The 23,946-nt window shown below is 39.4% G+C and overlaps 2 protein-coding genes across 21 annotated transcripts in view; both read right to left on the bottom strand.

Annotated features, from left to right (window-relative positions):
- Positions 1–830: 830 nt before the first annotated feature.
- Positions 831–14,049, bottom strand: LOC307044994 (uncharacterized protein). Its single transcript, XM_079690451.1, has 27 exons — positions 13,862–14,049; positions 13,270–13,381; positions 12,026–12,149; positions 10,435–10,828; positions 10,269–10,346; positions 10,079–10,174; positions 9,946–9,999; positions 7,270–7,323; positions 7,119–7,172; positions 6,982–7,035; positions 6,777–6,830; positions 6,643–6,696; positions 6,508–6,561; positions 6,080–6,133; positions 5,942–5,986; positions 5,803–5,856; positions 5,666–5,719; positions 5,527–5,580; positions 5,324–5,395; positions 5,202–5,237; positions 4,891–4,935; positions 4,767–4,799; positions 4,062–4,208; positions 3,464–3,640; positions 2,736–2,826; positions 1,645–1,722; positions 831–1,356 (listed from the first exon to the last, which is right to left on the bottom strand). Exons 2-27 carry the CDS (start codon positions 13,346–13,348, stop codon positions 1,151–1,153), a joined length of 2,295 nt encoding a protein of 764 aa, XP_079546577.1. The 5' UTR covers positions 13,349–13,381; positions 13,862–14,049; the 3' UTR covers positions 831–1,150.
- A 1,383-nt stretch (positions 14,050–15,432) lies between these two features.
- dst (dystonin) overlaps positions 15,433–23,946 on the bottom strand; it is a 105,049-nt gene continuing 96,535 nt past the window's right edge. For 12 of the 20 annotated variants that reach the window (XM_079686928.1, XM_079686941.1, XM_079686942.1 and 9 more), the window contains 12 exons: positions 23,689–23,852; positions 23,239–23,401; positions 23,000–23,154; positions 22,828–22,902; positions 22,644–22,661; positions 21,798–21,914; positions 20,120–20,237; positions 19,384–19,497; positions 18,072–18,262; positions 17,755–17,865; positions 17,021–17,147; positions 15,433–16,497 (listed from right to left, as the gene is read on the bottom strand). In XM_079686928.1, coding sequence (XP_079543054.1) covers positions 16,244–16,497; positions 17,021–17,147; positions 17,755–17,865; positions 18,072–18,262; positions 19,384–19,497; positions 20,120–20,237; positions 21,798–21,914; positions 22,644–22,661; positions 22,828–22,902; positions 23,000–23,154; positions 23,239–23,401; positions 23,689–23,852 — 1,607 coding nt within the window. In that variant the 3' untranslated portion in view covers positions 15,433–16,243. The remainder of the gene's footprint in view (positions 16,498–17,020; positions 17,148–17,754; positions 17,866–18,071; positions 18,263–19,383; positions 19,498–20,119; positions 20,238–21,797; positions 21,915–22,643; positions 22,662–22,827; positions 22,903–22,999; positions 23,155–23,238; positions 23,402–23,688; positions 23,853–23,946) is intronic. The other 8 variants (XM_079686946.1, XM_079686940.1, XM_079686929.1 and 5 more) reach the window with 6 other exon arrangements.

Raw genomic sequence — 23,946 nt, 5'->3', positions numbered from 1 at the left:
TGTTTGTTCTCCTCGCATCGTCTTTCAACCGAGAAGGCACACGTTATGCATGATTAAATTATCTGTCGGCAGCTGAACCACAGTTTGAATCCCTGAATTAAGTTTGAAACTACTCATATTGTAACCAGAAATCATTACAGGGAGCATTTACTAAAGTGCATTTGTGGAAACGCTGAACAAATTCTAGCTTTGTGAAATTCAAAAAGATATTCCCAGGTTTTGTTACAACACCATTGCATCCTTAAAGTCAAAATTACGGGATCTTGGCCCAAAATTGGCGTAAAGGGGTATACTTACAGTCCCACGTAAGAAAACCATAAAATAATTTTGATAATATCTTCCAAGATGGACCTACATTTAATAAAATTAAAGTTGCTTATTTCGTGTTTGTACATTTTCCAAGACCGCGCAAACTGATGGCTTTTATTCTGATCAACTAAAAATGTACTGACATTCTTTTAGCAATTATATCGTACTGAATGGATACAACAACATTTTTCAGTGTTTTAAATTAATTCCAAAAGCAATGACTGTGAATGTTATTTTTTGGCAAGTATGCACTGATGTCTGTTTTACATGTTTATCCAAAATGACGATTACTTTATAGAAACAGCATGTGCACTTTGTTGCATCCAAATGATGTTGTTAACTTTACGATTAATATCTGTTTAATACATTAGAATGTCATTGGACATTATGGGGAAAATAAACACTGAGCTCCACTTTCCTCCAAAGTGTTGTTGTTGTTTTGCTCCAGTATTTACACTAGCTCTCATTTCTTGGGAAATAAACACAATAAGTCTCTCACACAATTGGTTAAAAAACTTCAATCTCATTTTTGGATTTTTATTATAAAGAAAAGATGTTTAAAGACAACTCAGACTTGTGAAATAAATTTAAATAAAACTATCAATGAAGACGGCCTTTTTATACAAATATTTAATAATATAATCATTTGTTACCACTCTCCTTGTGTTGTCCCTTGTAGTAACCTTGTAGATCAAACTGTTCCCAGAAGTTCAGTTTCAGTTTGGGATTCATATTTACATGAACATTTCAATAGTTTTGAACAAATATTAACAAAAACAATCTAGCATTTTCCCTTCTATAAGATCAATGTTCTCATTATCCACATAGCATCTTTTTCTCTCTACTGGCGATTCCTCAGCCTCCGCGCCGCAGGTCGAGGTGTCTCTCTGTTGGAGTTAGACTCAGCAGCACACCCAGAGGTGAGACAAGCTCCTGGAGCGCCTCTGAGACCTGCGTGGCCCCTGAGGCCCGGCCGGCCCCCGTGGCCCCTCTCCCCCTGCTGTCCTGGCTGCCCGTTAAAGGCTCTGCCGGTACGTCCACGCTGACCTGTATTCGAGGAGAAATTGCTGTTTAGTCTTCAAGGCATCGCTGTCTACTCACTTAGCTGACTAAGACTATTTCACAGGCAAGAGAGCATTTCCACAGATATTCTTTTTCTTTTTTGGCAAATATCACACCTCTCTTACAGTAACATATCTCCTCTACCCTTTCCTGGGATTCAAAGCACTGACTCAGCTGAATATAGTTTGTAAAACTAGGCACAGGCCCAGATGTGAACATCTATTAAATTCTCATCTTAACCGAACATTATTAAGTACTGGAAGAGTAATTTACCCTTTGGTCCCTGGTCTCCAAAGTATCCGGGCAGGCCGTAACCCTTGGGTCCTTTATCACCTTGCTCTCCTTTGCCACCTGCAAGCCAGACACACACACACACAATCACGCACACACATTGGTCTAGACAGCAGACGGGTCGAAATGCCATTCTTGTAGGACGGAGCGCCACTCAAATACACAGCATACATGTTGATTAAAGACCTTATGTGTTACTGAGATCATTGTTGAATAAACATTCAAACACCTTGTAAATATTCTTTGATTACATCGAATTGGCAAGTGAATGTGGTACGAGTGTGACATCATGCTCAGGCCTCTAACTCTGAATTAGAGCTGAGCATGTGCAGGTTAGTCGAGACTAGTTTTACACTATTTAATTGGCACAGTGCGGTCCATGATGAAAGGTAGCAAGTTTTTTCCAGTGGTGGAAAAAGTAAAAACAAGCACATTTAGTCATCACTGTACTAACATGCAATTTTAAAAAGGCCTTGAATTAAATGTCCTTGACAAGCACTTTACTTTACTGCATTTCAGAGGGAAATATTGAACTTTGTTATTGCTACACTACATGTATTTACAAATGCCGGACTTTTACTTACTGTAACCTGCATCACTCAATAAGTGATGGGACAAAATACGAATTTGTACATATATAAATGTATTAACAATAGATCAATAGACTTCATAAAGACAAACCCACCGATAATTATTCTCTGCAGCTTTTAAGTCACTCGTTTGCTTCACTGCAACTGGCTGGTGGACATAGAGTTGAATTTGCTTAATAGTAAATAGTTAAAGTTGAAAAAGTTGAAAAACACTTATCAGGTTGCCAAAAAAACAACTCCAAATAAATAGTAATTTCAGTAACTGTCTGCATGATGTGAAATACACAACAGTTGCTCGACGAATAAGATGATATGTTTTATGTTACAGCTTGTTGTCTTGCCTCTTAGTGGTCCAAAGAATCAATTATTGTTGGCGTAAAGGATATTAATTATTTTTCTTCTGCTAGATCTTGCTAACACTGGTGAATTATAGCTTTGGTGTTCAACATATTCCTAAATAATGTTTGAAAACAATTTTCACACCTGTTTCTCCTTTTCGGCCAAGATCCCCGGCCTCTCCGTAGAATCCCGGCAGACCCAGTTCTCCGTCAACACCGTCATTACCAGGGTCACCCTGACAACGTCATAAATAGGAAAATACCCCATTAATCCTTTTATGTGTTTTCAGTGAAAACCTTGCAATGTTTTCCTGAATCAAGGTTCCGCTACCTCTAACCAGCTAAAACATCAAGAGATCTATTTGAATGATTGAATAACACTTTGTTGGGAAAACCTTGTACAGTAGTGATAGATCACTGTTCCTTGTTTGGCATTAAACGCCACAACATGAGGCTTACAGGCCATAATGTAATAAAGCGAAATATTCAAAGTCACGGCCTCAAGAACATTTATCAGCCTGAGAGGCATTTTGATTTAAGAAGTTGTGGAACATGAATCGGTTCAACACTATTATAATGTGGAAAAGGCCTTCCAATCCAACGACAGCCTTGATACTCTCCAAAAACCATTCAACACAGACCAAGTGTCTAGTCTGTGACTCCTTATTTGTCCTCATGGAGACGTGGAAAATCGTTTTTGCCAAATACTTCAGCTTCGAAGTCCAGTCCAGACCCTTGCAATGTGCATTTTATTCAGCCAGGGTAGAACAAAACCAAACAATGTACAGAGAATGTACTGGGCTCCGGCGTAATGAGGGAGAAACACTAACAGCAATGACTTTGTGTCAATTTATGAACAATTGTAAAACTCACATTAGGTCCAGGGGGTCCTTCCTGTCCTGTGGGACCAGGGGCACCCATGGGGACGTCCCCATACAGAGGACAAACCGCAGCACACGTCCTCTTCACTGAGTTAGCAAAGGTGGACATCTGCACCAGGACCACTTTCTTACAAACCTCGATGACGTGTTGAGCTGAGAGGGTCGGGCCCTGTGTGAAGAATCATAATGATCACTGGAAGGGACCCAACTGGAGGACATGTAAGATGAGGAATATTACGGGACAGGCATGCTGAAGCAGTGACTGCCTCACAGAGGAAATGCAATGAAGAAATGAAGCCTATAATATTTCCTTAGGCTCATTATGGATTTATAGCCACACTTAATGAAACCCATGCTGCGATTCACTTATTACTACAGGCTAATGTGAAACTCTTAAATGTGTTTTTGACACAAAATACTGTTTTGTGTGCCAGTCTGTGTAACTGCTGCTGTTTCTGTGCCATCATTTAAAGATACATGGATTGCCTAATATAGTACAGGCTCAAGAGTAGTACTACAATACTATAGCTCTGTAATGTGTGTGGTATCAGGAACAAAAAATCAGATTCAGAAGCTTGTAGTTTACTTACGGGTGGACCCCGGGGACCCTGGAAGCCATCAAGTCCTCCTTCACCTCGAACCCCCTTGACTCCGACAGGACCTGCACGTCCAGATGGGCCGGCGGGGCCGCGCTTCCCCCGTCCCCCCTGAAGACCCGGCCCCCCCCTGTCTCCAACCTATAGGCAGTGCATCCGTCAGCATGACAATGACAAATGAGTTCAGCAAACCTCTGACTTTTAAACTAGTTTGAAAAAATCCATTGAGTTGTACTGTTATTTGACATATGTCTCGATTGTTTTTTTATCTGCGCTATTTAACAAAGGTTTCAACTGATGGAATTCATGTTTTGGGACAATTTTAAACTAATGGTTATACACATAAATACATATTTTTAGGGTTTTGGTTATTCTTTGCCATTTTGTACATTCAAATCAAAACAATGTGTGCGCTAACATATATTACATATATCTGTCTGGGACCCTAATATCTAGGTAGCTTATCAGAGTTTCCTTTCTCATATACATTATGTCTTATGATTGTACTTGTCTTTGAACTTTTTGTGAACAGAAACTGAACTGAAGAGCATTGATCCAAACTTTGAAAAAATGCCACAAATAAAACAAGGTAAATAACAGAGTTGATAGACTAAGTAGTTAATAGTTTTTAGACTTTTCAGTTTGCAAACAGAAACATTATATTTCTCAAAGAAGCTTGACAATGGAATCACAGCTCACCTTTCCTTTTGGGCCCTTAACTCCTTTCTCCGCCTAACAAAGAAGAAGAAACATTTATGTTCATTTTAATGGTTGCCAAAAAATGTGAGGATGATGAGAGAGGATGAAACATTTGAGTCCGTACCTGTGCACCTTTTACTCCTTGGATTCCCTGGATTCCCGTGTTACCCTGAACAAAGCAAATAAAAAATAAGAAAAAGCTTCCGAATATTTGATGTATCAGAACTTCACAGGTGTTCGCTGCATGACCAGATGGATAGTTAATACTTGGTCAAATATAGCATCTTTTAAATCCACACAGTAACGCTTTAAATCAGAAATTATTCAATTTAAATCAGAATACTCCAGTTTAAAACATCTACAGATAGGCATTAGATGGTGTTGTTAGCGTAATTTTTTGTATCTGTAATGGCTGATGGATGAAGATGTATTTACCTTGGATCCTTGTTTTCCAGACACACCAATGTGTCCCTGCAACGAGACAACATGGTTTAATGGCATGGAGGAAAATGAACTACTGTTTGGGAGATTTCAGAAAATTCTTGTGGAGCACTTACAACAGGTCCCGGTGGGCCGATAAATCCGGGTCTTCCTGGCTTCCCTGCAGAACCCTTGTAACCTCTTGGGCCCTCGAGAATAAAACATTCATTAAACCGACCTAAGGGACTGCTTTAGTCTTTGGTGTTTTCCTTTAGAATGGTAAACTACTTTACGTATAAGAAAATGTATTATGTGTTTATCTTCTGAAAAAACGACTTACAGTTCGGCCTTGGGGACCCATTTCTCCTGCAGGCCCAAGGGCACCTCTCTCTCCCTGTAAAAATCACAAATGAATGAACATGCCCAAAAAAAACACAATTTAACATATCTTCAGACATCAAACAAGATTGTCGAGTTACCTTTGTTCCAATGCGCCCAACTTTTCCACTCTGACCTTGTGGTCCTTGGTAAGCCTGTCAGGGATGAATGACATTACCACGAGACCACTTCCAATTAACTTTATCATCAAGACATCATTTTTAGGAGAATATAATACCTCTATTCCTAAATCACCCTCTCTGCCTGGCAAGCCTGGGTCTCCAAGAATGCCCTAGTGAAACAATCCGATTATTATAGAACAGACACATGATTTATGGAGGGTAGTTGAGCTCTCAGGTGTGTCAGCAGTAAATCACCTTTGGTCCGAGGGTGCCAGCTCTGCCCCCAGGACCAGTGACCCCCTAGTTTTCAGACAAAAAACATCCATTACATTTCAAAACAAAAACCGTACTGCTGTAAATGGACACATTGTCTTTGTTTAATGTAATACATACAGGCTTCCCCTTCTGTCCAGCAGTTCCCCTCTCTCCAGGATCTCCCAGAATGCCCTGTCAAACCATCAGCATAAGTAATACATTATAATATATGCAACGCATTTCTGTCAGCTATAAACACGGTGAACCATGGAGCCTTCTTTCATATACAATAGAGTAGGTTAGCATTGTGTTTGAGTCTCTTTATTCAGTGAATCACCAGTTTATGTTGATACATTTCATGTTCTCAGCCAAAATCCTACCACATGTACTAATGTTGTTTATGGAGACGGCACATAAGCCAAAAACAGAGTTTGATTCCAGAGTTAAACCACATTAAAACAGATTTTCTGGCTCTCAGTGCTTCACATGGGAGTTTTGAAGGTAGTGGACAAGAATGAAGAGCTCATTATGGACTTTGGGACAGGGGATCCCACACAACAACCCACCTGCTTTCCTCTGGGTCCAGCACGGCCTAACACACCAGTCTTCCCTCTTTCTCCCTGAAAAATAAATACATATTGGGATTAAATCACAATGTTTAGATTAAAAACAAGAAAGTGAAAGGAAGGAAATAAAAATACCTTTACTCCTTGAAACCCGGGAATGCCTTCATATCCTATCCCGCCTTTAGCACCCTTTAAGGAGGCCAAAGTGTTAGAGATAAAATAATTCAATTATAATAGGGCTTACCACTGTGTATGAAGGGTTAACTCACAACTTCTCCCAGTTTTCCAGTCTCTCCGAGACCTCCAGGTGGTCCACGCACTCCCTTTAATTAGTCACAATAATGACATTAACAGTTGTCTACAAAGTTGTAACATTGGACAGCAAACTGCAAATAAATCTAATAAAAAGTCTGTAACCTCATTAGCTGCCTAATTAGACATTTAATTCAAGCTTAAACCCAGCCAGGAGTTTACCTTGAAACCCCCTGCCCCTTGTAATCCTGTCAGCCCTTTAGGTCCTCTGTCTCCCTGTAAACACAACATGTCATTAATACACCATTTGTATCATTTGAGGAGTTAATAACATAATAAACCTCAGTGTGATAAATTACCACTTGGCCCCAGAGTCCTCTCATTCCATTTTCCCCTTTGATTCCTTCTTCACCCTGAGGAAACGTGTGAGGTTTCATTAAAGCGTTTTATAACAAGCCAAGCCAAACCAAAGTGTAACCCTGATAGGGGGATATTAAAGTCAGATCTCACCTTTAGGCCTGTGTCGCCAATGTTACCATAATCTCCAGTGTTCCCCCGGATCCCCTGCAAAACAAGTTTGAGTCAATATAAAGCCTGAGAAAATACAGCATAAAATACACATTTTGGCGGCTGTTTCAAGAGAGAAAGGCAATAATGACTTGTGGGAGATTCAACTTTGGACTCATCAGACAGAAAAACAGTTTAGACATGACAGTTAAACTCTCGGAAATTAGCTTTGATCTGTATGCAGACATTGTGGCTAGACAGACAGTGACCAAATTGAGCAAAGCTTTCATGTGTGATGCTTGTATACTTTAGCATGAAGACTGGAAGCAGGGGGAATGGTTTATCTGGTTCAGTTAAAAGTAAACTAAATCTGCCTACCAGCACCTAAAGCTCACAAATCAACATGCAACACGCCAGACGTCTAACATTAAAACAAATATTTAAAGGTGACAAGACTGCAGGAAGTCATTGTGCCTGGGCAAGAAACAGTAATGCCTGTAAAACAAAACCACAATAAACAAAGGGAGTTATAAAAGTGTTCATTTGTATGCTTTAAAGCCATTGTCTTGTTTCTGGCTTTGGACAGGGGCCTTTCCCTTGTTTCCGGTATTTCTACTAACCTAAGCAGACCAGCTTTTGTCTGTAGTTTTATATTTACAGACAGTTATGAGAGGGTTATCAATATTCAAAAAAACTAATTCCTCAAAGTATTAATTGAATTATTTAGCTACAGCCAGGCGACATTAAGCTCAGAGCAACACGGTCAACTCCAGATCCTATGTTGATATCAAGGGCTCATTCTAAGCTGACAAAACCGCAAGGATTCTTAGTTTCAGAACATAAGATACTGATGACAACATGATTTATCATGATTTTATTTATTCTATTTATTTCAATAAATCCACCTACATCCTACACTCCGGACCTTTATTTACATGTTGTGTTTGTTTGATTTGTACCAAACCAGAGTTAACATGGCTAGCTAGCTGTCTATCTCTGCTACGCTTACTATCTCCTGGCTGTAGCATAGAGTTGTATCAATCATCTTACTTTGTGAAAAAAACAATGATACCTCTTAAAAAACTATTCCTATCACGTGAACTGTAGTAAGGAAGTGAATATATGGCAATACACAAAAGCATGTTCAGCAGGATCTAGGAAACATGAGTCATAAATACAACAAAATGGACCAGAATGGTTTAGACAGATGCTGACTTCCTTAGTAGTAGAAGGAAACGTGTTTTCCATTTGGCTGTATTTCACTGAGTCAACAAACAGATCAAAAAAGCTCCAGGATGCCTTTGCGTTGTCAGTTTATTTGCCCACCTCACCAGCCCAGTCAGCTGGGCAAAGGGTAACCTCAGGCATGGCCGACAGTAAGGCGAGAGGCATGACCGTGAACTTTACAACGTTTCGAAGGCGTTATAGCTCGGACAAGCAAAGGACCACCCAACACCTAAGATGGACAGTTTTTGAAATCCGTGCCAGGAAATGCCCTCCTTGAATGCCAGCAGGGGAGGAGATAAACATGTTGGGGCTCTGTGATTCACAAGCTGGCAGGAGGTCAAAACTCTAACGAGTTACAGAAGACAGATGTTTACTCCCAGATGAGCTACAGCTGCAACTCAGGACACGAATGTGTAGCCTAGCATGTACAGAGCTCTGGAAATGTGCTTTGAATGTGCGTGGGTCTGGAGGCGTGCATGTGCTCAGGCAGCATGGGGGATTTCTTTGAGTGCAACGGACATGTTAAATGCCAAACGATCACACACATATAAAAAATAATCCACCTTCTTTAAACACATGTTCTCTATACTGTTAAAAAGACTCTCAGATCTGTTTCAACACAACACTGACCGCTAAGCATGAAAGAGATTAACAAGTCATAAATCTTAAGTGGAAATAATCACGTCTGCAGCTCCCTGAAGTTTACAAATGTGAGTGTATTTGTTCATTCATCGATGCATGTGTAACTGCAGGAGAAAACCATCCTCATTATCATTTTCTTAAACATCTCTTCCCTTTCACAATTTGGTCTTCCTGTGGGGAATTAATTTGCCTTATCCAGACAAATTTCACCCAACAGTAAAGCCTACTGATGGTGCTCATTACCAACACTTGGAGGGTTGGGTTATTGCTCAACTGCTTGGTTTTACTGTGTGTGGGATTCATTACATTTGGCTGTGTTTTTCTTTTCAAATGGAAAAGCAAAACCATTAGAAATCCTGTGATCTCAAGCCAGTTTGAGTTAAATCCTATATACTAAACAGCCAGGGCCTGTGTTTTAAGATGCAAATAGCTATTTCAGAACGGCAAAAACAAATGTATTGTTACATCCGTATTGGTTAGTGTTTATATTGGCTTCCTCCTGAACCTTCTGCAAAGCAGACATTAGTTTTAAAACTATGAGAGCTTCTATGTTTACTATCGCTAAGCGCTTCTGCTTCCAGATCTGTTTCCATCCTGTCCTGTCTCAGTTCCATTGCCATTTTCCACAGATTCGCTGCTGTCTCAAGAATAAAGTTTTACAATGTCACCCTCCCACAATTTATTTTAACTCTTCATTGTACAGCAAAAGGAAGTGGGTGCTAAAGATTCTACTGAGTAAACATCATTTATCCAGTGTTACACCGGGGTGGATATTTGATCCACTGAGAGACATATTGTAAATGTATTTACCCAGTTTCCTTGTCTTCCTTGGTCTCCGGCTTTTCCTAGAAGACCTATGTGACCCTGTAAAAGAATACAAAAAATATGTCAACAAAGATTGAACTTGTCCTATCAGTAAATCTCACTGTAAAGGCACATTAACCTTTGGCCCTGGAGATCCCTGGATGCCGGGTTGTCCGTGCATACATTTGCAAGACGCTCTTCCAGCTGTTAGGCCGATCTCTGCGTAACCCCCACACTGCCATGGACGGAAAGGCGAGAAAACTGTATTCAAACCACAAAGACTTCTCCAACTGACTGAAGGAAACCATGTCGAATGAGAGTAGACCTACCACACTGGAGAGCTCGCAGCAGCCTTCTGAATAAGCCTTCTCTGGGTCACATGACACCTCCATTTGCTGGAGATCCACCTGGAAAAAGACAGGGATCATATGGTAAGTTGTTAAGTTTTTGAAATATTACTTTAGATGTATATATAAATCCAAACCGTGAACGTACAGAGACAGAGCGATCTCCTGCTGCGCGCTTCACGATGGAAGTGTATCCTTGATGGATTACTGGCCTTGGCTCATCGATGGACTCCACGCTGACCTCTTTGCAGTCCATCAGTAGCTTCACCCGACTGCCCTTCACACTCAGCGCCAACTTGTGCCACTCACCATCAAAAATCTTCTCCACACCACTGAACGTCCTCAGCATCTGGCTCCCATGGGGGCTGGTGTAGAAGAAGTCTAAAGAGCGCGTGTCTCCCTGGAAACGCAGGCCGACTTGCTCTCGTCCCTCGGGGTCGCTGACCTGCCACAGGTCCCAGGACTTCTTGGCCGTGTCCTTGGTCACCTTAAATGTTGCAATGACCGAGTAGTCGGAGGGAAGTCCATCTGGATACACATCGCTGTGGGAAGAGAGTGTGGTTTACAAAGCTGGGTACCATTAGAGAGAGGCAGCATTTAGGGGCAAAACACCAATTTAGGGCTTTTGTAGGGACATATGGGTTTTATTTAATAAGAACATGAATAAGTAGAAACAGAGCTTCTTGGATTTCAAATTCCACTTTAGCATGTGACACATTTCTTTGTAACTTTTTTTGAATAATGGACTATTTAGCGAACTGAAATTCTTTCTTTCTTTCGAGTAAAGCATATGTTCAATTAACCCAAGGGTAAAACATCAGGATCTAAAGGCAATGCTGAACTCCTTGTCAGGGTGTGAGAAGAAGAAGGTCTATACCCATGCTAGCAGCTATCTCAGGCACAGCAGTTCTTTGAGCTAAATAACTCTCATCATTCAAGCTCACAACACGATATTAATGTGTTGAAATGTAGCTCTAAAGAGTAACTGAGAACCATAGTCAAATATAGTATTTTGTTCCACATTTGCTTAAAAGTTTGTATTTTCATGACATGTAGAAACATTATTGGCTGTGCTTTGTTTTACGTCTGCACAAAGCGGTGATGTCTCAAGATACTGACACACACTTGAGTGCATCACCTCGCTATTATCCCTGTAGCCAGTTGAAACGCTAAACTACAGAAGATCATCAAAAGTTAAGTTGATTAAAATCAATTATTAAAATAGTTTGCAATACATAAAATCATCAATTAGTTGGTCCTATGTGATGATGGACCGCAGGCATAGTGGCAACGTCTCTTGAGGTGAGGGCAGTCAGCTTGCCAATGTGCCATGTGTAGCTAACGTGATGTTTTACAGGCAACCACTAATGCTTTTAGCTAAAATTAGATTAAAGAGAAACTGTAGGTTTACTATCAGAGAAAGTCTAAATGTATATAGTTTATTTCTGCTTTACAACAGAAACGTGAGGAATATTCTGACCATAGTATTTATATATATATACGTTTTTATCAGCTTTATTGTCAGTGCATACAATAGATGCATCCGGGTGTCCATATTAAGTTTCAAGTGTCTACATTGTATAAGAAGAAAAGGAGTATGTTCATTTATTTAATAGAATGCTAGAAATACTATAATTATAATGACCAACATAGTTGTAATTTCGAGCCCCTGTGTTAAGTGACTTTGCATTTTCCAGATTAATTGAAATGAACTGTGCTCAGGCTGTGGGGGATTGTACCTTATAGTCCTCCGTAGGTGGATGGCAGGGTTGACACGGTAGGCCGTAGCCTCAGGTTGAGATCCGTCTACTATCTTCACTCCACTCGACTCGGGAACACGAAACTCCTCCAGCAGATCAAAACCTCACAGCACAAACAGCAGGCTTAGTTTGACATCAAAGGGATTCAGCATCAAAGGTGCTGGACTGCTTCCTAAATATACGTCAGTGCTGATATCCCGGATTGTTTCAATAGTTGCATTACTCAATGTCATTAATAATGCCATCTCTTCACAGCCCCAATGAGGTCATTTATGAAACCCATTAACAGCTGTTTATTTCTTACATGTGTGGGTTTGGCTACTGAATTCTAAACACTTAGTGCTGCAGTTTGAATGAGATCACCAAAGCTGGGATGTTTCCTGTGAAGTCAAAACTATTAGGTAAAGTGATCTGATTACAAATGTCATGGCTCATGAAGAAACTAACTCTAGAAAGAAAAACGGATACCTGCTCCTTTAGAGCATGTACAAAAGGAATCCGTACCTAAAATGGGCAGACTTGTCAAGGTATTCTAGTGTGAGTATTTGAGAGACGAATTATAAAGTTTAGGTGTCACGTTTTGTTCTAAAACTGTGTAATTCTAATGCATTTCATTCATTAGACCATCAAAACCTATCAAAGTCCACTTAAAATTGATAACAGATTACATTAAAAAGGAATAACTACTATTATTATTGCTTAGTGCGGCTTATACTATTTCTGAGTGTTCTATCTCAGGGTATGACCCCTCAGGTAAAACAAAGAGCCTGTGTTTACTAATTTATTTATGGTGAAAGTGAGACTCAGATGAGACAGTGAGCTTCAAAGGTTCATGTACACAGCTTAACCCAGGATGACCCTCAGTGTGTCACATAAGGAAATACAATACTGGGCCGATTGCAGTGAAGGCAAACAATGGACCATGAACTGACAAACACTGACATCTGCTGGTCATGGTACATACAGTGTTAAATCTTGAAAACTAAAGTCTCTCAACAGAAAATGTATGTGATTTATGAGATTCATGTGTTTTTATGATACATGTTGTAACATAAATTATACATGTCTGAGATTGTAAATCTCTACGACAGGAAAAATGAAACAGCATATCCATTATAACAAATGTTTCCATATGAAACTAGCATATTATGTGAGTGATGAGCCAGTGTTTGTGTTATTTTGTTGGAAATATCAAATAGGAAAGAAGAATATATAAAACTTACTTGGGAGCTTTTGACATTGGGTCAGTCCCAAGAAGGCAGAGAGTGCTGCAAACACCAGCATTCCTTTGTAGGCTGGCATTCTGTCTTTTATAAAGTCAGGGGCTATAAGTGCCTGCAGTACAGCAATAAAATGAATCAATTACCAAATGAAAATAGGCTGTTAAATACAAGACAGGAATTCAAACTTTTTAACCTTTATATTTCAAGGCATACATGTTAAATATTAAGAAATAGTAAATAAAATAAAACTTAAATGTCTCTACCAAACCCCCTATCACATCAAAACTGTTTTATTTGTCCTTTTCGTCATCTTAAATATTTGTTTAAAATGTCTTTGACAGCTTAGGTTTTATGGTCATTTAATTAAAAAACTTAAAAAAACTTTAAAAAATATAAGTTCTACTGAATAACATTCTTTAGTTTCACCACATTAGAGAAAAACATTATTGCCAGATAACAGACATCTGGATAATACTATATAGATATTCTTAAGATTTCTAACTTAACATTATATGAAACCCTAATTAACATCAAAAACGATTTGAAAAAAAAACAAATAAAGAACAGTTTAAGAGAAGGATGAATTACTCACATATTCCTGGAAAAAAATGTCCCAGGGCTCTTGCAGATGGGTCTATTCCAGCTTCTGGTGTGAGGATGTATCCCGCTCTAAAGATCCATCCCGGCCCTGTCTGTGGTTGAACAGGAGGACCATTCAGAGAAAAAGCTGAGGAGCCTGACCCCTGAGCTCCACTGCACCTTTGGTCCCCAGGGGATCTGTCTCTTCTCATAGGCCAGTTACAACTACTGTCACTGCAGGTCCGGGAAACAGTCATCACTCACATTAAAGTAATGCAGGCAGCTGATCATACAAGAGCCTTAGTGTAGCTTTTGAAACTTGCAGTATGTTGTATGCAAATTGCAGTATGTTGCTTCAACAATTCAATGCAACTCTAAAAAAATTAAGTTTGGGGTTTCTTACTATGAGGTTTTGTGTCTAACATAAATTACTCCTTTGTGGGGACATTTGTGAAATAAGTCTACAATTGCTTTTAAAACAGTCTCACAGTTTTAGTGTATGTTCATTGAAAAGACAGTGTTTTACCGTCATAGTCTCAATGAGAGAAAGATGTAGTATGTCACAGCCAAACACAAGATGATCTGCAAACATTCCACCCTGAGCAGACCACACCCTCGATGTAAACCTCCACACTGATGCTAGCAACCAGGCTGTAGGGAGACTGTGGGAAATGACAACTGTATAAAACAAATAAACAGGAGATAACTGTTTCACTATATGGCAACAAGAAGTCTAAAAGCTTCCCATGTTCTTATACTTGAAGCACCATGTTGTATTCAAGTGTTTTCATTTAGCAGCATGGAAGAAAGGGACAAGAGCTAAGCGAGATACGAGAGTTTTCAGCCATGCTAGCAGCTCTGTGAGACTAAAAGCTAAATGCTAACGTTAGTATGCTAACATGCTCAGTTACAATAGCAACATGTTGTTGCAAATTATATGTTAATATTTATCATCTTATTCATCATAGATGTGTCACTTATCAGCATTCAAACCAAGTAGGCCTAGGCCTACCGCTGAGGCTGAACTTTGTTTTTTTGAGGTCATAAACCAGTATTGAAGAAAAATAACATTTTGATCTGACTTGTTGATATTCCAAGTAATATATATCAGTTAGTTTGCTGTATGTTCAAATTTAGACCTGATGATGGCGCTATAGAAAAAGACGGGTTACAATTAGCATTGGGTAGGTTTCCTCCTCGATGGCAAACAATGTCTGTACAAAGGAACGCCATCTGATGGTTAAGATGTTTGTGTGGGAGATTGTGGCTCAGTGGGTAGTGCGCTGATCTTCTGATCATGGGGGCACTGGTTCAAATCCCGCTGCAGTCAAACATTCCGCTGTGTCCTTGGACAAGACACTTCACCCCAAATTGTTCCTGTGGGGATTGCCCACAGTATTGAATGTATGTAAGTCGCTTTGGATAAAAGTGTCTAACAAGTGACATGTAATGTAAAACATGTAATGTAATGTGTGTCAGGACCAGTGCCAAACAGTAGGATTCATTCTTTGGGAACCATGACTGTCTGTATGAACATTCTTGCATTGCTAACACAATGAGTTAAAACAGGCGAAGCAGAGAGAATTCTTCGGTCCACACCAGCCTCTGGTGACGTTCTGCAAGCAGGTTTATTACAAAGTAATGATACAGTGACAATTTCAGCTCTACCGAAATATACCATACATAGACATGGATGCACAAGAGAATGTCTACATGGAGTGGCACCTCTTCAAGGTCAGCGCACATGCCGCTGTGAAGTGGTCGAACTAAACAGGGATTGCAGCTGCTCACAAACAAACAGGACTTAAAAGCTTCATGATTATGAGGTTTCTGCTACTTGCCTTACATAGTGTTGTTTCAAAGGTTTCTGCAGTGCTTACTGGGGTTTATGTAATATATTGCATTGCCCTTTAAATGCATGTTGGCAGTTTATCATAGCACTTAATAATAATTGCAGTGCCTGAAATGGTACCATAATGCACCTTCTACTCCAAACATCAGCAAACATAAATTACAGTACATTCAGTAACTCTCATGTTGCCCTTCATTAGTGTGTTTAGAAATGTTAACTAACCGTATAACGTAGTCAATACCAGATATTCTAGTGTTCATCAAACCTCTACAGGTTTTTGCATTAATAAAATAAAAAATACAATAAAAACAATTTCACATATTTCACAAAAAATAAAATACATTAAAAAACAAATTCACAAGGCCATTAACATTCCATTCTCACATCATATTAAACCATATTACCTCTCAACAGAATATTTTACATCTTCGCAGCAATTTAAATAACACTCAACACATTTGCAGTCTTTTAAGTTATCTCCAGTGTCCGTTACGTGTTTAGGGTGCAACTAGCTCCTGGGTTGTTTGGGTTGAAGGCCACTGACTATCGCTTGGATCCCTTAGCCAGTTTGCTCGTGGGAGTGGTTCTTCTCTGAGGAGTGGGGATCTTGGATGGTTTCCCTCCTTTTTGATGGGACGCAGAGCGAGGCGTCCCTCGGGTCGAGTCACCGACAGTCTCAGACGCGTCCGAGCACACAGACTGGATGTCTGAGATGTCAAAGTCAGAGGCGTCACTTCCTCTGCGACTGCTCCCTCTGCTTCCAGCCTTACTTCCAGGACGGCTAGAATTTCTTCTCTCTAAATCATAAAAACAAGGACAATAAATAATGCTGCGGAACAATATACAATCAAAGGTATCAGTGTTTGTCACTGGCAGGTGGTTTTATTGGAAGATTATGTTGTTAGTACTACTTTCACAGTAATCATATTTAATAGCTTAATTAGTCTCGCCATTTTGGAGGGTTTTCAATTCCTACTCAATATTCCATGACGGTTGTCTCTAATTGCTTTTTCAGAAGTGATAACAAGCTAGTCATTACAAAGAAGCGTTCCTTGCTGGTTAAGTAATACATCTTGTCTTTTACCGCTTTGCAGTTTTTGCAACGCCTCAGACGATTCACTCGTAATTTTCAACAGACTGGAAACCACTCTGTAGGTCCCTGAAGAAGTTATTGTAATCTCAACATGTTTTATTTAAACACATCAAATTGTGTTGTTCTTGATCAGTGTCAACATTGTTTTCCCTCTTTAAAATCAGAAACGAAATGCTGGCACATTTTCTTCCAATATGATGAGTCGCTGAGGTCTTTTCTCTACTCACCACCTATTGTCTGTCCTCGAGCTTTCAGTACAGCAGCGCTGATGAGCGTTCCCTCCTCACCACTCTGAAATCCTTTGCCTGACAAGTACCCAGGAAGACGCAATTTGCTGCCTTGAACAGGTGTACTCTGCAAAAGAAAGAACTTTAATGACTTCCCTTGTTCTTAAAGAGAGATAACTGCACAACGTAGAGACAGTGTTTAAACGTTAAAAGAAAACATGACAAATGTTGTTGAGTTAGTTTGAAATTTGGCAGAAAGAATTCCCATTCCTTATGTTTGCAACAACCTAGGATCTATTTGAAGAAGTTAGTATTTGAAATATATGTTAAACATGTAGTTGGAAAGTCATTACAATCACACATGCTCAGATTACATCTCAAGTTCATACTCTTGTCATTAAAATGAGACCGACGTTTTGGTCAGGCGAGAATTAAATAATCAGCAAATTAGTAATAAGGTAAGTTTAAATGTTTTTAGACCCAACTGAAATCTCTAACACATTAAACCAACATCTAAAGGATCTGTCATTGTTTCAAATGCAAAATACATTGGAAAATCTAAATCAGAAATATAAACCACTAGCAAATACACCAACTAGGAGCTCTATCTTGTCTAAATGTTGATAAATCAATATTTCTTTATATTTTGTCTCTTTATTTGATAATTGTGTGGTAGATTTCAGTCGGGTCCTGACTGTGAAGCATCCCACATCATGTTCTGTATATGACTATACCTCTGAGGATGAACCTTGGCTCTCAAAGGAGTCTGATGATTTAAGAGGAGAGGATGGTTTGCTGTTTGTAAGCCAGGGCTTATCATAATTGCGGGATATGTGTTGGGGAGTCTGGGGAACAATGGCAAATCAAAAAACACAGACATGGAATCACAAATCAAAAACGATGAGAAACACTAGATGGAAGAAACACAAAAATAAGGAAGAAATGTGATCTAATAATGTAAAACAAAGGAATAAATGAGAGGGAAATCATGATGGAGTGATCAATCAAGAGAGTGACAGAAACTAGATACCTGCGTAGCGGGGTGTCTCACCTTGGGTGTGCTGGTCACCGCTGGGCAGGGGGGGACCGCACAGCTCTGGCTGGAGCAGGATCTGTTAGGGGACGCTGCTCTGGACGATGGCCGAGACCTCCGGCCTCGATAGCGGAAGCTCGCCATCACCTGAGTGGTTCCCTCCGGAAGGATGAACTTCTCTCGCAGCTCCATGTTGGTTCTGCCTTTAGCTAATAAAGGACATTCTAGGTTAGCCGGACTGCACAATATTAACATTGATTGTTGTGAGAGTTGATGATGATGAGTGAGATAACACTTTATTTTCTACTTTAGGTCCCTAATTTCACTGATAATTGCATACATTTCTTGCAAGAACTGCTGCATTTACACCCAAACCAATATTCATCTACTATTATAATTTGTATTATGAATTGTTTTTAAATCTGTACGTTCAGATATATTCTTGCCGTGGAAATAACATCACAAAATGTAATTTTCCAACTACTATTCTTTGTCTAGGCTACACTAGGAATTAGAATAGAATAGGAATGTCCAAATTACCAAATTACTGGGAAATGATAAGGGACATATATCAAATAAAGTGTTAAAATGAATTCAAACTAAATATGGAATCCAAAAACTGAATAAACGATGAAAACACAAGACTCATGCTCTTTCACATCTCATCCATACTGCTGCAGTACTACTACAATAAACGTTTGGTTTCTCAACCAGAAACAGACGCTTGTTTGCTTGGACTGCAAAGCAAATAGTTCAAATATTCAAACAAATTAAAGTTTGCACAAACACCCTGACACCAAAAACAAGCCCAAATAAATATGACAAAACCAAGAAAACATAAATACACCGAATGAACCAAACCGAGCTGGCCACAGTTGTGTTGAAAACAAACTGTCTTACATGCAGATTAAATCACCACTGTCAAACAAAGTAAAGTAAAAATAAATACTGTTGTCAGTTTGGTTGTGTGTTATGTAGAGACCACTCCATCATCTTCCCCAATGTTGGTGTGAGTCCAGTTTTATATTTAAAAGTATAAGCGTCGGTTGAGTCTCTCATGAGGTTTATTTGTTTGATTGTCAAGCAAACCTGATAAGTGCAAAAGAAGGTCGGCTGTGAGCCCCTCGCTACATGCAGAGAGACAAAAGAGCTTGTTTGGCACTTCAGTTCCCATGGAGATGTGACTCACACAAAACAACTGCATGCATGAAAACTAGCTGAAGGACAGCTAATAGTGAGTTCATGAGAATGCCATTCACGATGAGCGCTCACACAACAACCACGATACCCAACACAAGAAGTACACACTCGGATGTGCAGACACACATACCACTGGTGGGTTCATGGAGCAAGGTGAGATATTGTGAGATTTGCCAACCTATAGGTGACTGAGTAATTGAAGAGTTTGACTCCGAGCGCAACATTTTGCTCCCGTGGTGATGAACTAGAAGAAATGATATCATGTTCAGCAGGAGGAAGGTTAAGCAGGAAATACAGAGGTTTATACTTAATACAGAAGATAGCAGAAAGAGTACATAGAGCAAAAGACGTGGGCTCAGAGAGGACGTTTCATACTGATATAAAAAGACAAAAGAAAAGACAGTCATAGAGTCTTCTTCCACTTATATTCAAATAGAAAATTAGGCTTTCCAAAGCTTTTGATGGATCAGACACCAAGCACATTTTTATAGCCTCAGTTGTATAATGAAAACCTAATAATATGTATCTGGTAATTTTGGGGAAAAGAATAACACTAAATCAAAATATCAAAATGAGTTACTTAAGTCTTAATCTAAGGTACTGTATGCATGTAATCCTCGCACTAAAACGTGTTTATGATTTCAAATCAGTTCACATCAATATGAATTATAGTTTAACGCACATTGGGGCTGTCATTTTGCAATCTGCTGAACAATTCACAAAATAATCTTTACAACAATCATGATCTTCATCAAGAGTAACTAACTACGAGAGTATACATGAGACAACATTTGATGTGTACACTTTTAAGTATTTAATGCATGTATTTTGCGTTGTGGCTTTTTGTTGGGAACTGTTGAACTTACCTCGACAGGGGTCGTTCTTCACCAGGAACTCATCCAGAGCCATCCAGCCTCCTCCCACACGCACCATCACAGTGCTGCGTAAAATCCTTACGAGCCGGAGCTGCTGAGAGTCTCCAAACTATGAGGGGGGGGGGGGGGCAGAGAGGGGGAGTGTGAAATTGCTGACCTCCGCATGAACACTCTTTACTGCAGGTGAAAAGCTGTGCAACCCCGAAAACCAGACTGGTTTGGGGAATGACATTAATACCAAATGTGACAACTTCAATTCAAATCTTCGGGCAAAAATCAAACAATCATCAAAGTTTCCGTCCACTTTAGTACTGATTTCCTTCCCATGTTGCACAGATTTACACAAACAGGATTATGACCCACGTATTTTTTGTTTTCATTCACAAAGACACAAATGACACAAAAAGGCAATCCAACTGGCTTTCTTCTAGCGAGTGTGCTGTTGTGTGAGATCAAATCTGTTGTTCCTAATATACCTTATGAGTGAATTCATCCCACATAGCCTCATTTGATGCAGAGCCATACTCATTTATTGTTGAGACAAAACTATTAGCTAATATTGGCCTGCAGCAGATGCTTTGTATTGGTATTTGTGTATACAATTTGGTGCGTAGACACAAAGTTACACAAAAAAGTCATTTTGGTAACTTAGAAACAGTACCTTCATCACATGTTTTTTGTGAAGTTTAGGGGACTGATATTTTACTATTGCATCATTATTATTTATTCTATGAAATAGTAGACTCAGGCTAGTAACAGTTAGGCTCTACACTGTTATCTGTCACATATTATAGCTTATTGAATGTTAGCTTATGCAGTGTATTGACATGCTGCATAGTAAATAAAACACTTAACTGATACATTTTAAATGTCAACCCAAAGCCTATTACCTACAAAATAATAATTGTTCTTCTTCAAGTGTTCTTGGGTTCCCATAAATACAGCAGTGGAATATATTCATTTGAAAATGAATGTGTGGCTTTATTTTCCAACATGTGTGGTTTTAACCAGTGTATGGTTTCAGTTTGCTGCCTGAACTGCAGGTCGAGCCTGTGAAGAATACATTAACTGAAGGCACATTATTTCACCAGCAGGAGGCACTAGAGAATCATAATTTGCCTTCATCATACCAACCACGAATAGCAAACATAAGAACAGGTGAGCATGTGATGGATGCGAATGGTTTGAGGTTTATGAGATGACACACAGAAGTCAGCCAGTTGGATGTGACCATGAGCATTAGCACAAAGACATCATTCACAATCACAGCTGCATGCTTTCTGTCAAAAACAATTCCACACCATGATCAAGCAGACAAACAGCAAACTCCCGCAATCCAGCACTTTCTAAGACTACGAATCAAAAGCTCAGGTTGCACTGATAAGGATGCGGATCCAATGCAGCTAGCTCCAATGACACAACGGGATAAACATGAGGAATGGTTTCAAATAATTTCCGTCTAATAATCCATCACAGTGACACGCAGACATGACCAAACACTGATGACGCTCCGCTAAGTGCGTATTAACTCATGAAGTCTCTTCAACTGGTAAAAACGTTTTATGATTTGTATAATGATTTAATGCCACTGGTGATTTAAGTGATCAAAATGTGATGATGATCTGGAGAAAAACGAGGCACAAAACATATTTTAAGAATAACCATTTACCAGAATACAGCTTTCCAAAACTGCAACAGGTAGGTGGGGGGTAAGATTTTGATTTTCCCTGTTTGCTAATGTCTCGTCGCCGAGTAAGGAGTCATGTAAGCATTGGACCTGACCAAACTGTCAAAAGAGTTATTATAATTAATTGTTGTGTGACACATCAAAACAAACTACTTTATAAAGCAACACGAATGCCCCTCTTACTAACACCTCCCATTATTCATCTTAATCCAAATAAGCTTCAGCAAGCATAGGATCACATGAGTTTGAAACTGCAACATGCAATTTGTCAACACATAGTAACTCAGTCGGTAAAATGAAAAGTAATATATTCATTGAAATCATCATCATAACCTGACTATGTAAATAGTTCATTTCAAATCATTCACAACAGTGTGAGTGTAGCACAAAAATATGTCAGCCATGTTTGTAAATCATTCCCATGATACTGAAGAGCCCAAGGCAAGCACACAGAAAGCATTATTTTCCAAGCTGCCCAGCAGATGAGTTTATGCCCGTGGACTTATAAAAGATAAGGCCTGAAATGGTATTGGCTTGTTATATTGTTTATCTGAAACTCAAAAGCAGATACTGTATATCAATAAATAATAAAAATATATGTTCTGACGTAAGACTGAAAATGCATTTTAGGCCAATGATCCTCGTGGATTACATCAGACGGCCATAGATCTTTAACTCTACTTCTGAGTTTCATTCTGTAAACATCAGCCAGGACTCTGGGCAGAGAGGGATCATTAGAAAGCAAACATGGTAAATGAAAAAAGACGTAAGGCTTGCTAAGGCAAAGAACAGAGAGGTAAAAAAACACAAGAGGACTTTCATATGTACCTGGTTTCCAAGGTAGAACTGGGGATGTGAGGAACAATAAAAGAATATAAGAACTGTTAGATTTTACAACGTATTGGCACTTCTTGAAGAACTTACCTGCTAGTATTCAAAACATTTTAAGGCAGTGTGTGTGTGTTTATTGGAACATCTGCAAATAATAATATTTTCTTTCAAATATTCTTACCCGATATTTGTTTGCGCCAATTTGCTCCACTTGGAATCGTTTTGTACATTTACACTTTGCCACTTGTCTTGTAACCTACAAACAGAGAAAACATTTGATTGAAACACAATTCTTTAGATATAAATATCTAGATATACATTTCAGAAATTCTGGCCATGAGAGATTTTATCACCTCATCTTCAATTTTGTCATCATCTGTTAGCGGTTTGTAAGCATCCTTGTTGGGATGAAGAGCTGCCACAAACTCATAGTAGTCAATGTATCCGTCACCATCTCTGTCGAATATGTCTGCCACTGCGCTCATCTCCAGACGACTGGTGGGGAATTCTACAGGAGAGCCATGACAGTGTTACAAAATGGGATGGGGTTACATGCTTTTTTTTTATGTGAGTTTGTATGTTGGACACTTACTGGAGGACAGGATGCCCTCTATAAACTCCTGTCGGGTCACTTTGCCATCTTGATCCTTGTCGATGCGGCGGAAGAAGTCCATGACACGAGACTTCTTGTGGTTCATCCAGCGCATGTAGCGCTTCCGCCACACGTCAAAGTCGAAGTTGGCAAATTCCTTCAACTGCACAGAAACAATAAAGGGGGATATGAACACAACTTTCAGAATTTCTTATTGTTGTAATTGGATTTTTATATTTTTCAGATTAATTTAGATTTGAAAATGTATTTTGTAAGTGCAAGGTATATATATACTATTTAGGTACATATAAATACAGAATACTTGGTTGTAGAACTGTGTAGAAATGCCATTGTGATTAAATCTTTTGTTTAAGAAATCAATTTGAATGGGCTTTAACTTCCACACTCAATGATAACTCTTGTCTGTGTAAATCTTGAGTGTCTGATTACCTCCTCCAGTCGGTCCAAGGCATCGTTGAGTTTCCTCCTCCTGTCCAAGGCCAGCAGCCACACGTGCTGCCACTTAGTGACCAGCAGGTTGACCCGCGGGTTCTTGGTCTCAATGGGAGGCTGCGTTGCTGACGCATACATCGTCTGTGTGGGAGAGCGTTTTCCTGCAAGTGAAAGACAAAAACCCTTATGGTGACTTTGATCAAGCCATGTTATGAGCAGGAATAGATAAGCACTGACATCATTCCAGGTGCTAAA

This window comes from Notothenia rossii (genome assembly GCF_949606895.1).
Source record: "Notothenia rossii genome assembly, chromosome: 6".
Taxonomy (NCBI): Eukaryota; Metazoa; Chordata; class Actinopteri; order Perciformes; family Nototheniidae; genus Notothenia; species Notothenia rossii.
Note: the sequence above shows the minus strand (reverse complement) of the source record. Positions and strands in the feature narration are given on the sequence as shown.